Here is a 12512-nt window from a genome sequence, read left to right as displayed (position 1 = left end):
GGGGGGAAAAAGAAGTAATCTTTGCTCATTAAATGAGACTAAAATAAACATTAGTTTTCCCGTGGGAGAAGAGGAAGTATTTCTGGTGGTCATGGTGGAAATAAGGATTCTAAGGAGAGTAAATTTTCTTCTGGGTTCTGGTGATAGTTATTAACAAAAATGATTTAAACAGAAATGTATAGGATAATCAGGATGGATACAGATAATAGTGATGGCTACCACAAAGACTGGCATGTAAAAAACTGGGTGGTAGTTTACCATTTACCGGTTAGATGTTCTATAGGTCATGGAGTGAGTAAAACCCAATTACAGTAAATCTGTCTTAAAATCAAGCTAGGTCAACATGTATCTCAAGAAAAAAACATCTTTAAGGGGCAAAAAAAAAAAAAAAAAGGTATTGGAAACTCAGTAAAAACACATCGTTTAAAAAAAGTTTCATAATGTAAAAAGTAGACAAAAAAAGTGAAAAATGTTACTAATGTATAATTAATGGAATAGAAAAGATGAATATGGAATCAGATGCATGAGCTGTTTTACAGAAAATAATGTTATGTGACAATTAAAGAGGCTATTCTCAGATGGTACACAAATTGAGAAGTCTTTATTTTGAAAAAATTCTTCCAACAATATTTTACAATGAACAAAAACTCAATAACCATATTTACCTACTATACTAAAAGGTTTCAGATATGAATACTGAAATCAGCCTGTTACTTTTTTGTCCAACACTTAAAACCACCTCCTGCTTTAAGACTGGTCTTCATAAATGTTGGCATATCAAATACATCTTCCAAGGCATATTAAATTTGCCTTCCTGGCTAAAAGGATCTTTCTTTCTTTTTCTTTCAGACTTCTCCACAAGTCCTCTCCCTCTCCATGCTTAGCCTGAAGGTGCTGCAGTACCTTCCCTATCAGCTGGGAGAGCTGATATGGGCCCTCATAAACAATTTCAGGAAGCACATCCTGTCTTGACTAATGGTAAATGCATGTTAAGAAATCCTCTGGGCTCTAGTCTTTTTGAGGAATAAGAATCATAACTTGAAGTTATTACCCAAATCTTTTCTAAGGCAAAGGGAACTAATTTTGAAGAATAAAGTACACGGCTGTGCCAAAATAGTTTGCCATAGTAAATCTATACCTTTTCTTCTTAAATATAAGGTATATTTCTAAGCTAATGTCGATAAGGAAAGGTGCAACACCAACAAGCAGTAACAGGAAATGGCCCCAAAGCGCACTTTTAAAAACTTCCAGAGTCATGGGTAGGGACAACAGAAAAATTAAAGTGCAAAATGGGTATGAACTTGCAAAACCTTTCAATGAGCTGACTGAAAACCTTCGAAGTTCAATTAAAAAGCACAGGATTTTTCAGCTATCTTAAGATAGTCAATTTGAAGGATCCCCCAACCCCCCCCCCCCCCCACACACACACCTTAACTGGAAGAATTTCCCTAAATAGAAGCATAAGATAATAAACAGCTGGTGAGCCTCAAAATTGGATGAGGTCTGTTTTATTGAGTTTCCAGTCAGGCAGAGTCAAGACTTAATTCTTCATATATGCACAAGGATGTTCTCAATTTAATTGTTTTTAGTAGAAAAATCTATACAAATACTCTTCAAAAGGAACATCCATATAATGAAATCCTGCAGCCATTAAAATAATGAGTTAGAGTTGGATGTGCTAATATGTAAAGATAACCAAGTTAAATAAAAAGAACCAAGTTACAAAATTGTACATTTAAAATAAGGGACGACAGCAAGAGGAGTATATATGTATACAGAGGCATATAAAATAAATGATAACATTTCTGAAAGACTGTACAAGAATACAAGAAACTATATTCCCCTGGGGCGTGGGAAAGAAGTCACAGGAAGGAGACAAGACATAATTTTTCACTTTACACCTTTTATATATTGCATAATTTTTAAAAATCGTAAGTACGTATTATTTTATAACATATATAAAAAGTTAAAGTCTTTAAAAAACCTGATTGTACCCACAGCATTCTATGAAACACTGACTGTATAACATCAGTTTACAATCCTTTGCTTCCTTTTATTTAATGGTCAATGAGTCAAAATTAGAAGGCTCCTTGGGTGTGTGCTTCCTCTCTCTCTCTCCACTCAAGATTATGGGAAAATTTAGAGTTGAGTTTAAATCTTAACTCTCATTGATTAAACTGTAGCTTGGATGACACCTAATGAAGATTCCAGAGAACCAACGACAAAATTAACCAATGAACATTTTAATCACTAATTAAAATATCTTATCCAAGATCACTTCTCCTTTTTACAAGAGCCTGAGTCACAACATTTCTCTTTTCATTACTCCACAGTCCTTTGAGTTGGACAAGCAGATTTCAAAAATACATTTAAACACATGTTGAATTCTAATCTAAGGCCATAAAATCGGCAGAATACATAGATGCTACAAGTTTGAAAAGGAACACGTTCTTAGCAAAAGTCTTCATTTAAAAGTAATACCATAAATTCAAATCCTACAGGATTCCAAAATCAGAACAATGAGGTGGCATAAGAGCCCTCTTACCTAGACACGGGATTTGCCAATTGGAAGATCTTAAACAAACATCTGAATGTTTGAGGTTAAGAAAATTGGGATTGGTAGATTAGTGGCCACCTTAAGAGTGCATGCTTTAACGCTATTCAAAATCCAAGTTTTTAAAACACTGTGCTGGTCAAACAAAACAAAACTACAGACAGAATTCAAAGTATCTGTCATGGTAGTGTGTTGCAAGCCCTACCATTAGCACAATAACTGGACTTTTTAATAGCAGGGTTTACAATCCTTGAGTCTTTCTCACCTCAGTGCTCTGTCCACTTCTAAAAGTGATTTAGTGTCCAAATACTTGCAGAATTAATATAAAACAAAAAGCTCTTCAAATATTGGATACAATCACCAATAAATTTAATGAACAAGTTGTGGAATTTTGAGCACTGCGCTGGAGCTGGCATGCAAAGGCTTGGGAGCCAGGTGCACATCTCTTTCTAACTCCAAGTTAAATGACATCAGATTGATAGGTGACATCAGCCTTAGTGAGAGTCTTTATACAACAAATATCAGTTAATAGTACAAAGCAGGGCACTTTTTCATGAGAGAAAAAGAGTCTCATTAGCACAACATTAAGAATTACATCTTGGTCATATATTCACTTATCCAAATATACAATGCAAAATTTTAATGATATTATAATGTTTAAAAATATACAAAGAAAAATTTAACTAATGAGGACAAATTCCATACAATAGGCTAATTTAACACAAATTTTAATAATGGCCTCCTTTGGAAAGTAACCTTTAAAACTGCCTAGGGCATAAACGGTATCAATCAAAGTTGGAATGTTTCACAAAACAGGAATCATTATGATACTTCAGATGCCGCTTTAGTTTAAAACAAGCTCCCCTAATTACCCCATTAATTAATTTGTAAAGTTTAAATAAAAGCCTAGTGAATAAACTGTACTGATTTCATCAAATTATGAATGGAACTCAAATAACTAAGTTTTATTAGGGACAGGAGAATTTTTAAGACTTTTCAAAAAGGCTACTTACACATAAATGTGACAGCTGTTCAATCCAACAGTGAAATATGTGCTCCCCAGAGCAAAAGCTGTCATTAGCTTAACCTCCCTATGCCTCCTCACCTTCTTTCATCCTTCAAGTATGCATCTACTTTAAGGACTGTATTATACATGAAAAGCACTTAGCAAGCATCTCATACATTTAAAGGGCTTAATCAACTATACCCCATAATACCACCACATTACTCTGAAGTCATTACTTTTTAAAAAACATATCTTCACAATGGTCTCCTAGAGATTAATTTTCTGATAGAAGTCTGAGACTGCCGGTGGAGGCCAAAGATGAGAGGAGTCTCTCTGAACACAAGTTCAGTGAAGGAGCACAAACAGATGGACAAAGGCCCAAGAAGCAAGGCAGAAGGTCTGCCTGGGGATGGAACAGTATTACCTCAAAAAAGCATATTTTACAGTATGCCAATAAGAGGGGCAAAGAAGCCAGTTTGTGGTAACTATTGTAAACTATCTTTTAAAGTCACTTCCAAAGAATTTTGAAACATTTTGTTTAAATGAGAAGCAACAGTTTCTCCTTAAAAATGAACACTGTATAAAAAGACACTGGTGGGAAAACCACAGCAAACCTCTTTCTCAAGAAGTAAACACATTCCTTTAATTGTAATAGCAGATTTTCTGAAGGGTAGGGATTTTTGTTAGAAGAATCCATTTTTCATTTAAAAGATTCAACTACAGCTAAAATTATTAACTATAAACAGCAGATAAGAAACTATTCATTTTGAACTTTTCTTCTGCAAAATATTTTTTTCACTTTTAAAATAGCTATTTGATAGCTATTAAACAATGACACAATTTCAAAGTGGTTGGAATAGTAAACAATTCCAAAATAAACATCAATAACCATGCATCAGGTCCTGATACCCTTGAAGGACTATTCACTAATGTCATCATTATTAAAATAATTTCAAATAAAAATAGAAGAGCCCAAAAACAGTATTAAAAATGTCTGCAGTTTCAACTCAACTTTCCATTTTTCCCACCAAGCAAAAGAAACTACTTGGAAGTTCAAGGAGCAGCAGGTTTACCCTAACCACACACTATTATTTTGGAAAATAGAAATTTGAAGTGTAGTGCAGTGGTTTTCAAAGTGTGGTCAGAGGACCTCAGAGAGTCTCCAAAAGCCAAGTGTCAAAACTATTTTCATAATACTACTAAGATGTCAATGGTCGGTCTCCCTCATGTGTTCACAAGTACGCAGTAGAGTTTCCCAGTGCCCACATGACATGTAATAGAAAATAACTGCAATGCCCAAGCAGCAGGAGAGTCTCCCTGCTTCTCAAGCCGGTGCTACAGGGATGTGCAAAACATAAAACAATTTTCTTCTTAATTAGTTGTTTTTGGAAGACAACTAGTTTTTATTAAAAAATTGCATTTACGTTAACATGCAATGGGTTTATTACTGTTATATTTAAATGAATGAACACGTTTTTTAAGTATCTCAGTATTAATTTCTAATACAGTTATTACTGAGAGATACAAGCTACATAAACAAAAGCTCTTTGGGCATCTTCAATAATTTAAAAGCTATGGTCCTGAGACCAAAATGTTTGAGAACTGTTAGTGCTGTCATACAAAAGCAGCCAGTTATTCTTCTCTCCATTTCCCCAACTTCCAGGAACTGTACCAAAGAAGGTGTGTGCTGGGAGCTAGGGCAAAGCACTGAGGCGCTTCTTCAAATTTATACAAGGAATTATTTTAAGGAAGAAGGTGATTGCCTAATCTCTACTGTCACAAAAATGAGAATAAAATATGCCTTTAAACTGTATCAACGATGTTTGCCACTCTAAAAGAAATTTCTTTCGAGAGCAAAGACAGGAGAGAAGATCCCATTCAACCAGTAAGCAAGAAAACTTGAAGGTCTTCAAGCCCTATCACTTTTAAGGATTTCCTCCTGTTAGGTACTCAACACACTTCTGATGGGTCTATACAGAACCAAAAGCAAATCTGAATATAAAAGTCTAACAGAAGTGGATTTAAATCCACATTAAAGCTGGATCACTTTTTCAATTTTATAAACACTCATTTAAATCAGTAAGAGTTCTTATTTAATTATAAACTTCAAGATTTACCCAGAAAAAAAATAGTCTTTAAAATTATTTTAATAACAGCTGTTTAATTTACTTATTTCTTAGATGGAAAGAAAGCCTCGTACGTTATTTGGGTAATGGCCTACAGTTATATAGCATAACTTTGTACACATGAATTGATTGGGACCCAATATAATCTAAAACACAGAAATTCAAAGACATCTCTTAAGTATTCCCTCCGTGAAAAAGGGGCAAGAGGGAGACCCCCAAACTGTACTTCAAGTATACACACACACCCCTAAACTTTTGTAGCATTCATTCAATTTTAAGAGAAGAAGCATAATGTCCAAAAAGGGGCAGAGATTTCCCTGTCTTCTTGCTCATCAAAATAGTTAAAATAAACCACACACTGAGCTGGAGATGCAATGGACAGCAATGCTTTAACAAGTCTGGGAAGCTACACAGACTTTAAGATTGTGTAACAACTCATGTAGTCACCACTGGAAAAGGTATTCAACACAAAATGTTTGAAGAAACTGATGTTCATTTTTTTTTAATAACAAAGCTTTTAAAAAAATGTTTAATCATTGTAAAGATAAAACTTTTCAAACATGTATTACATATTTGTATATGTAATTTTACCTTTTCTTGATGACACAGAGTCATAGTACCAGACTATTATCAGAACATGATGTAATACTGATGTCTTCTAGGCTGGCCTGGCTGTCCTTATACTAAATGGTCGATGGTTTTTCATGCTTTTTCTATCTCCTTCCAAACCATCACATCTGAACTGCTAGGGCTGGCAAATCAAATAATCAAAATTTCACATAAAAACAAACATACAGAGACTTTGTGACTTATGTGGGCTGCTTAAAGACATTTAAAAACTATTCCAAGTTTCTCACTTGTGTTCTGTTTTAAGGAGACTGCTAGATCACGTCTTGATGAATGAGGCATTACTGTACATAAATACTTAAACAAGTTCATCTGACTATTAACAAAAAGATATAACTAAACATTAGTATCACTGTCTTTTTAAACAAAGTATTCTATAACTTTAAGGTAACACTGGGTTCCAGTTTGTTTCCCCCCAGAAATGAACATAAATAAAAGTCCTATTTCAATAATGTTTGTCCAAACAAAGGAAAAAAAAAAAAACTGAGGTGCAATCATGTCACAGTTAATGCATGTCTGCTTCCAATACATTCAAAGACAATATTTTTGTTTAAAAATCAATAGTTAAAATAGGACTTCTGCAGTCTGAGAGTTCAAGATATTTAAAAAAATTTGTAAATACACATACATGCAAATTCTCATATATACAAATTTTCACAAAATTAAGAAGTTGCAAAGAAATTAGAAGGATTATGGTGACTCTGACAAGCTACATTTAAATGCTTTACCACTGACATATTCCTGAATATAGCAGTCATGGTAGTTTTAATAAATTTTCTACATGGCCTTTTTATAAAATTTTCTCTTTTAGACATAAAAGTCACTAGAAGTCTTCTGAAATTCTAATTTAAGAATTCAAGATGTTCTCAATTCACTACTCGTATTTTAAGGCCACTTTGGTAAAGGCATTGCAGCAAGAACACAAAAACAATAGCATATTTTCTAATATTTATTTTTTTCACCTGCAAACTGTAGCAAAACATGATCAGCTGTATTATGCAGACAGGTATCCCTCTACATTTTTAAAGAATTTAGGTATGTATAAATAGAAGAGCTCTTTAGAAAGGAAAAATTCAAGAATGAATAAAACCTTCCAATTTTGACTTTGTAACTTTCCAGTAGCAATGGTTAAAATGATTTTAGGTCATTCATTCCAAGATATATGACAGCACCTTAAAAGTGGCTGATCTATTTCCCCAGTAACATTTCTCACATAACAGTGTGTTAAAGTTACAAATACTGATATGCACAAATAGCTAATTTCTAAGAAAAATATGTACAGTACTGCAGCATAATGAATGTGGTATCTGCAATAACTTAATATTAGCCAATTTTTAATATACATGATACCGCTACCTTTTACTGCCAATTCACAGGTTAAAAGTTGTTACTGGAGCCCTCTGTTTTGCACATATTACCTGGTGTTTAATACACAATGCAGGCTTTTTAAAGACTTCTCTTGTGTTTAAAGCTAAGATCAGTGAAACAAGACAACAGTGCAAGAGGCGGAGAGATGTAACGTGACCACGTCAAAGTTCGTTCCAGTAAAGTGTCTATATAAGGCTATAAGAAAGGATTGGTTGATGAGCTTCCTGTTGGAAATTGTCCTGTTGGTGCACCGGTCTAAAGGAAAACATAAGACAAAATAAATAGACAAGTAAAAGTGATATATGTGGGAAATTTTGAAAATATCAAACTTTCATTAAATTTTATTTAAACAATATTTAGATTAGAAATTATTTTATAATGATTGGCAATCATTTATTCATTAGTGTTATTAGCAACATAATATGATAAAATTATTAGGTGTCAGGAACTGTTTTATGGCCTTTAATATCTATTATTTCATATAATTCTGGAAAAAGAATCTAAGAAAGGACTTAGCCCTTAAGAAAATCATTTATGATTCAAACCAAATCTCTAACTCCAAGCTCTTTTCACACATTCACTAAATCTATAGCCTCTAACTCCAAGCTCTTTTCACACATTCACTAAATCTTTAGACTAAAACATTATTTGGACAAGAGAGCAGACAAGTTTCATGCTATACAAAAGCTTATTTATTGTCAGTGCTTTGATTTGTAACTGATTAACATGCATGTGCATTGTCTTTTTACATCAAAAACGGATCGTACATGATGGCTGCCTCAATCTGTAAAATCTTACACTGTCTCATCAGAAGAGCAAAGAGCATCTAGGAAAGTCATATCTTGCTTTCCCCAATTTGAAAATAACACACAACAGCTTGTAAAGTGCTTAAAATTGCATCTCACTTACCATAAAAGGATTACTAGATACTCCAGCAGCTGCAACTTGACCAAAAGGGGTCACCACTGGCTTTGTTTGCCCAAATGCTGCAAAACTTGCACCTTGTTAAAACAGAACCACCAATTATAACCCATACCTTTCAGAAACAATCTGATGCTTGTAGAGCCTCATAAGGAGTTTCAGAGAAATTCCTACCAGAGCGACAATAAAATATCGATGTTAAATTGTTGAGTCTCATGCTTTCTCAAATACCAGAGACAAACTTTCCTCTGGCATATGTAAAGGAGCTTTCATATAGCTTTCTCAGAAATGGTTAATTCTGATTTGTTTCAGCTACGTAAGCTGCTGACATTCAAAGGATGGAATTAATGATGAGCCTGTGACTATTTGAAAGGGGCTGAGAACAAAACACAAAGGCTTCATGTGAACAGCACAAATTCCTTAGGAAATATTGTATCATTATGGCTCTGCCATGGGCCTTATTTCCAGATTTTTTTTATCTAACCACAGACATTAAAAAATAGATATGCAACTGTAATTTAAGAATAATCTTCAAATCTATGGAGGATTTGCAACATCCACAATAGTTTTCTGATGCAAAACAAAAAAATACTCAAGATCTACAAGGTTTCTTTTTAAAATTTAGAGGCGTATTAGAACATGCAAGAGAAATTAATAAGAAAAACACTCGAGGAAGGCCTGGGTGGCTCAGTCAGTTAAGCATCCAACTCTTGGTCTCGGCTCAGGTCATGATCTCATGAGTTGTGATTTCATGGTTGGTGAGACTGAGTGTCTCCTCTGGTTCCACTCTTAACAGGCATCCGTTTGAAGATTCTCTCCCTCTGCTCTGCCCCAACTCATTACACAAGCTCTGTCTGTCTCTTTCTAATAAATAAATAAATCTTTAAAAAACAGAAAAAAGATAAGAAAAGACACACATTCTAAGAAAGGGCACTCTTTAGAGAGTATCGGATTCCTCCTAAGTCTATAACCTGGTCACAAAAACTTAACCAAATCATTCAGTTTTCTAAGGCCCAAATCATAAAAGGTATCTGTTTTGGGGTAGTAAACGTTTAGCAGATAACGCCACAGCATTCTCTGAACAAGCCTTTCAGTCCAAACATAAAACATTATCATAAAGGATATCTGAAGTGGACAAACAGCTAAGCCAAGTGTCAGATCTTACCATTGGGCTGTTGAGAAAAAGCTGTCTGTTGAGGGAAAGTTGCTTGGGCTGGGAAGGCAGGCTGCTGGAAGCTGCCACTGAAGCTGGTGGGAAGACTATAGGGAGCAGGAGTCCCGAAGCCCGCGGGCATGCTCATGGAGGCGGTGCCAAAGGTTGCAGCTGACAGGAGAAAGCAAGAGCTGATCACCGACACAGGAACAAGCAGGCTTTGCTCCTCATACCACATACTACTGAATGATTTCACTTGAAAAACATTACATTGTACACTAAAGGCACTTTAATTTCCAAAACACTAAGTTAATAGTAAGTTTTAGCACTATGCAGTTTAACACAATCTATAAAATGTTCTCCTAAAACCCAATGTCCAGAATGACACTAATAAAGCTATCATTTGAAATAATAAAACTTCTCGGGACACCTGGGTGGCTCAGCAGTTGAGCGTCTGCCTTTGGCTCGGGGCATGACCCCAGAGTCCTGGGATCGAGTCCCGCATCAGGCTCTCTGCATGGAGCCTGCTTCTCCTCCCTCTTCCTATGTCTCTGCCTTCTCTGTGCCTCTCATGAATAAATAAAAAAGGAGAAGGAAAAAAAGGAAAGGGAAGGGAAGGGAAGGGAAGGGAAGGGAAGGGAAGGGAAGGGAAGGGAAGGGAAGGGAAGGGAAGGGAAGGGAAGGGGAAAGAGAAAGAGAAAGAAAGAGAAAGAGAAAGAAAGAGAAAGAGAAAGAAAGAGAAACAACTTCTCAAAGTAATTTAAAAATCTAAACAGCAGTCAAGCTTTTAAATCCCATCATCAACCAAGTCATATGTATACTAATATACATTGCTTTTAATTTTGTTTTGCTATATACAGTATAAGAGCTAAAAATGGAATTTTATCCACTAAGTTATGTATGTTATGTATAAGTTAAGTATGTTCCTAACAAAAAAGTTTCAAAACCTCTAAAAATAGTTCACTGAAAATAACAACACTTATAGGAGAAATAGGGTTTTAGAAGCGGGTCTCCCAAAACCTATGCAGCTTCGTAACCAGAGCCCAAAAAGGGGCCAGGGTGGGAGAGGACTTTCCCTAATAAAACTACTAACACAATTAAAAGAACATGTGAGGTTCCTAATACATCAATTCGAAAAGAAATATATGGACCACCATATCTTGTTTGACAAACAGATAGACTGCTTTGGATAAGGGGTTTAAGATTAGGACTGCTGAATTATAGAGATTAGGCAAAATGCATAAAGATTGAAAAGGTAGTGAAATAAGCATTCTTAGAAAAAAATAGATGCAGGGTAAATGGGCAGTGTGATCAATACTGCACTGAAATCAGTGTGTGAACAACCACTACACATGTGGTACACTGCCATCATTCCCCCACTTATGAATTAATTATAAACTAATTTGCGTTATAGAAACATGTTGTAGGGGTGCCTGGGTGGCTCAGTCAGTTAGGTGTCCAACTCCTGATTTCTGCTCAGGTCATGATCTCAGGGTTTTGAGACTGAGTCCCACATTGTGCTCTGTGCTCTGTGCAAGACCTGCTTAATATTCTCTCTCTGCCACTCCCCTACCCCTCTGTCTTAAACAAAAAAGAATGTAGTAGCAAAACAGTATTACTTATTGCTAGTAAGTATTAAAAACAGAACCATCTGAATATATGTTCTAGAAAAAGTCCCAGTAAATTAAGAGCCAATAATGGTGCTTTTAACTCAGAATACTAGCAATTATAATAGTGAAATATTGTTGGCATGCTATCAAAAACATGATAATTAACTGAATTTCTTGATTTAAAAATTTTTTTTTTAATTTATCAACAATCTCTGATTCAAGGCACAGGAATTAACACTGAAAATGTTACACAAATTATATATTTTTTTTTCACAAATTATATTTTACTTAAAAAAAACAAACAACTGAAAGTCATGTTATAGATACTACCCAAAGTATGATCAGAGGAAAAAAGAGTAGTAATCCTCATAATCCTATTGTTTATAATCTACAGTGCATTTTTTCTCAAAGAACCTAGTTAGAATGCTAAATTTTTTGAAATTACAATTGGTGAGAAAACAAGAGAAACAAGCCACTAGGAAGCAAGTCAATTAAAGAATAAGAAGCACACTGCAAGGGTAACAGAAGGGTTTCATAACAGACAACAATGCACTGACAGACTTTGACAAATCACTTTTTAAGAAAGCACTAAGAAGCGAAACTCGTATACAGTTAAGCAAAACCAAACTCCATGGAATAATGTGGTAAAATGGTTTGGTATATCGAAAGTGTCAAAGTACTATGAATTCAAACTCAAGAAAAATAATCAAAAAGGCTATTAACATTCTAATGTGACCATGGAGGTAAGCGATAATGCTTTTCAGCATTAAAGCACAAATCACCACAATCTTCACATAACTTTAAATAGAATGTAATACCGATGCCGCACATCCATGCCCACTCCATTGTTAAACATGGAAAAAACTTAATTCCACATGCAGGGATCCAGAACACTAGCAGAAGCTTCCACAAGCAGCTAGACAAATTGCCACACAAATCTAGATACAGTTGTGGCCACCTACCAAAATGAGCGTGAGGAAACACTTGAGAATGCATTGCTCCAGAAAGGCCTTATGGAAAGCCATAAAGAGACCAATGTCAATTAGCTTACGGATAACTATTGTCAGAATAAAAGTAAATTTGTTTTGTTAAAAAGTCCTAAAATTAGAACATACTGTTATAAGGTGGGTAGCATAGGAATACATAA

At 34.9% G+C, this 12512-nt stretch overlaps 1 protein-coding gene across 8 annotated transcripts in view; it reads right to left on the bottom strand.

The window, feature by feature from the left end:
- Window positions 1–1492: 1492 nt before the first annotated feature.
- The window catches only part of AGFG1 (ArfGAP with FG repeats 1), a 79089-nt gene continuing 68069 nt past the window's right edge, over window positions 1493–12512 (bottom strand). For 5 of the 8 annotated variants that reach the window (XM_072796516.1, XM_072796511.1, XM_072796517.1 and 2 more), the window contains 4 exons: window positions 12328–12375; window positions 9768–9926; window positions 8591–8682; window positions 1493–7936 (listed from right to left, as the gene is read on the bottom strand). In XM_072796516.1, coding sequence (XP_072652617.1) covers window positions 7877–7936; window positions 8591–8682; window positions 9768–9926; window positions 12328–12375 — 359 coding nt within the window. In that variant the 3' untranslated portion in view covers window positions 1493–7876. The remainder of the gene's footprint in view (window positions 7937–8590; window positions 8683–9767; window positions 9927–12327; window positions 12376–12512) is intronic. The other 3 variants (XM_072796512.1, XM_072796519.1, XM_072796515.1) reach the window with 1 other exon arrangement.

This window comes from Canis lupus, chromosome 24 (genome assembly GCF_048164855.1).
Source record: "Canis lupus baileyi chromosome 24, mCanLup2.hap1, whole genome shotgun sequence".
NCBI classification, from domain to species: domain Eukaryota; kingdom Metazoa; phylum Chordata; class Mammalia; order Carnivora; family Canidae; genus Canis; species Canis lupus.
This window is presented reverse-complemented; position numbering and strand designations above follow the sequence as displayed.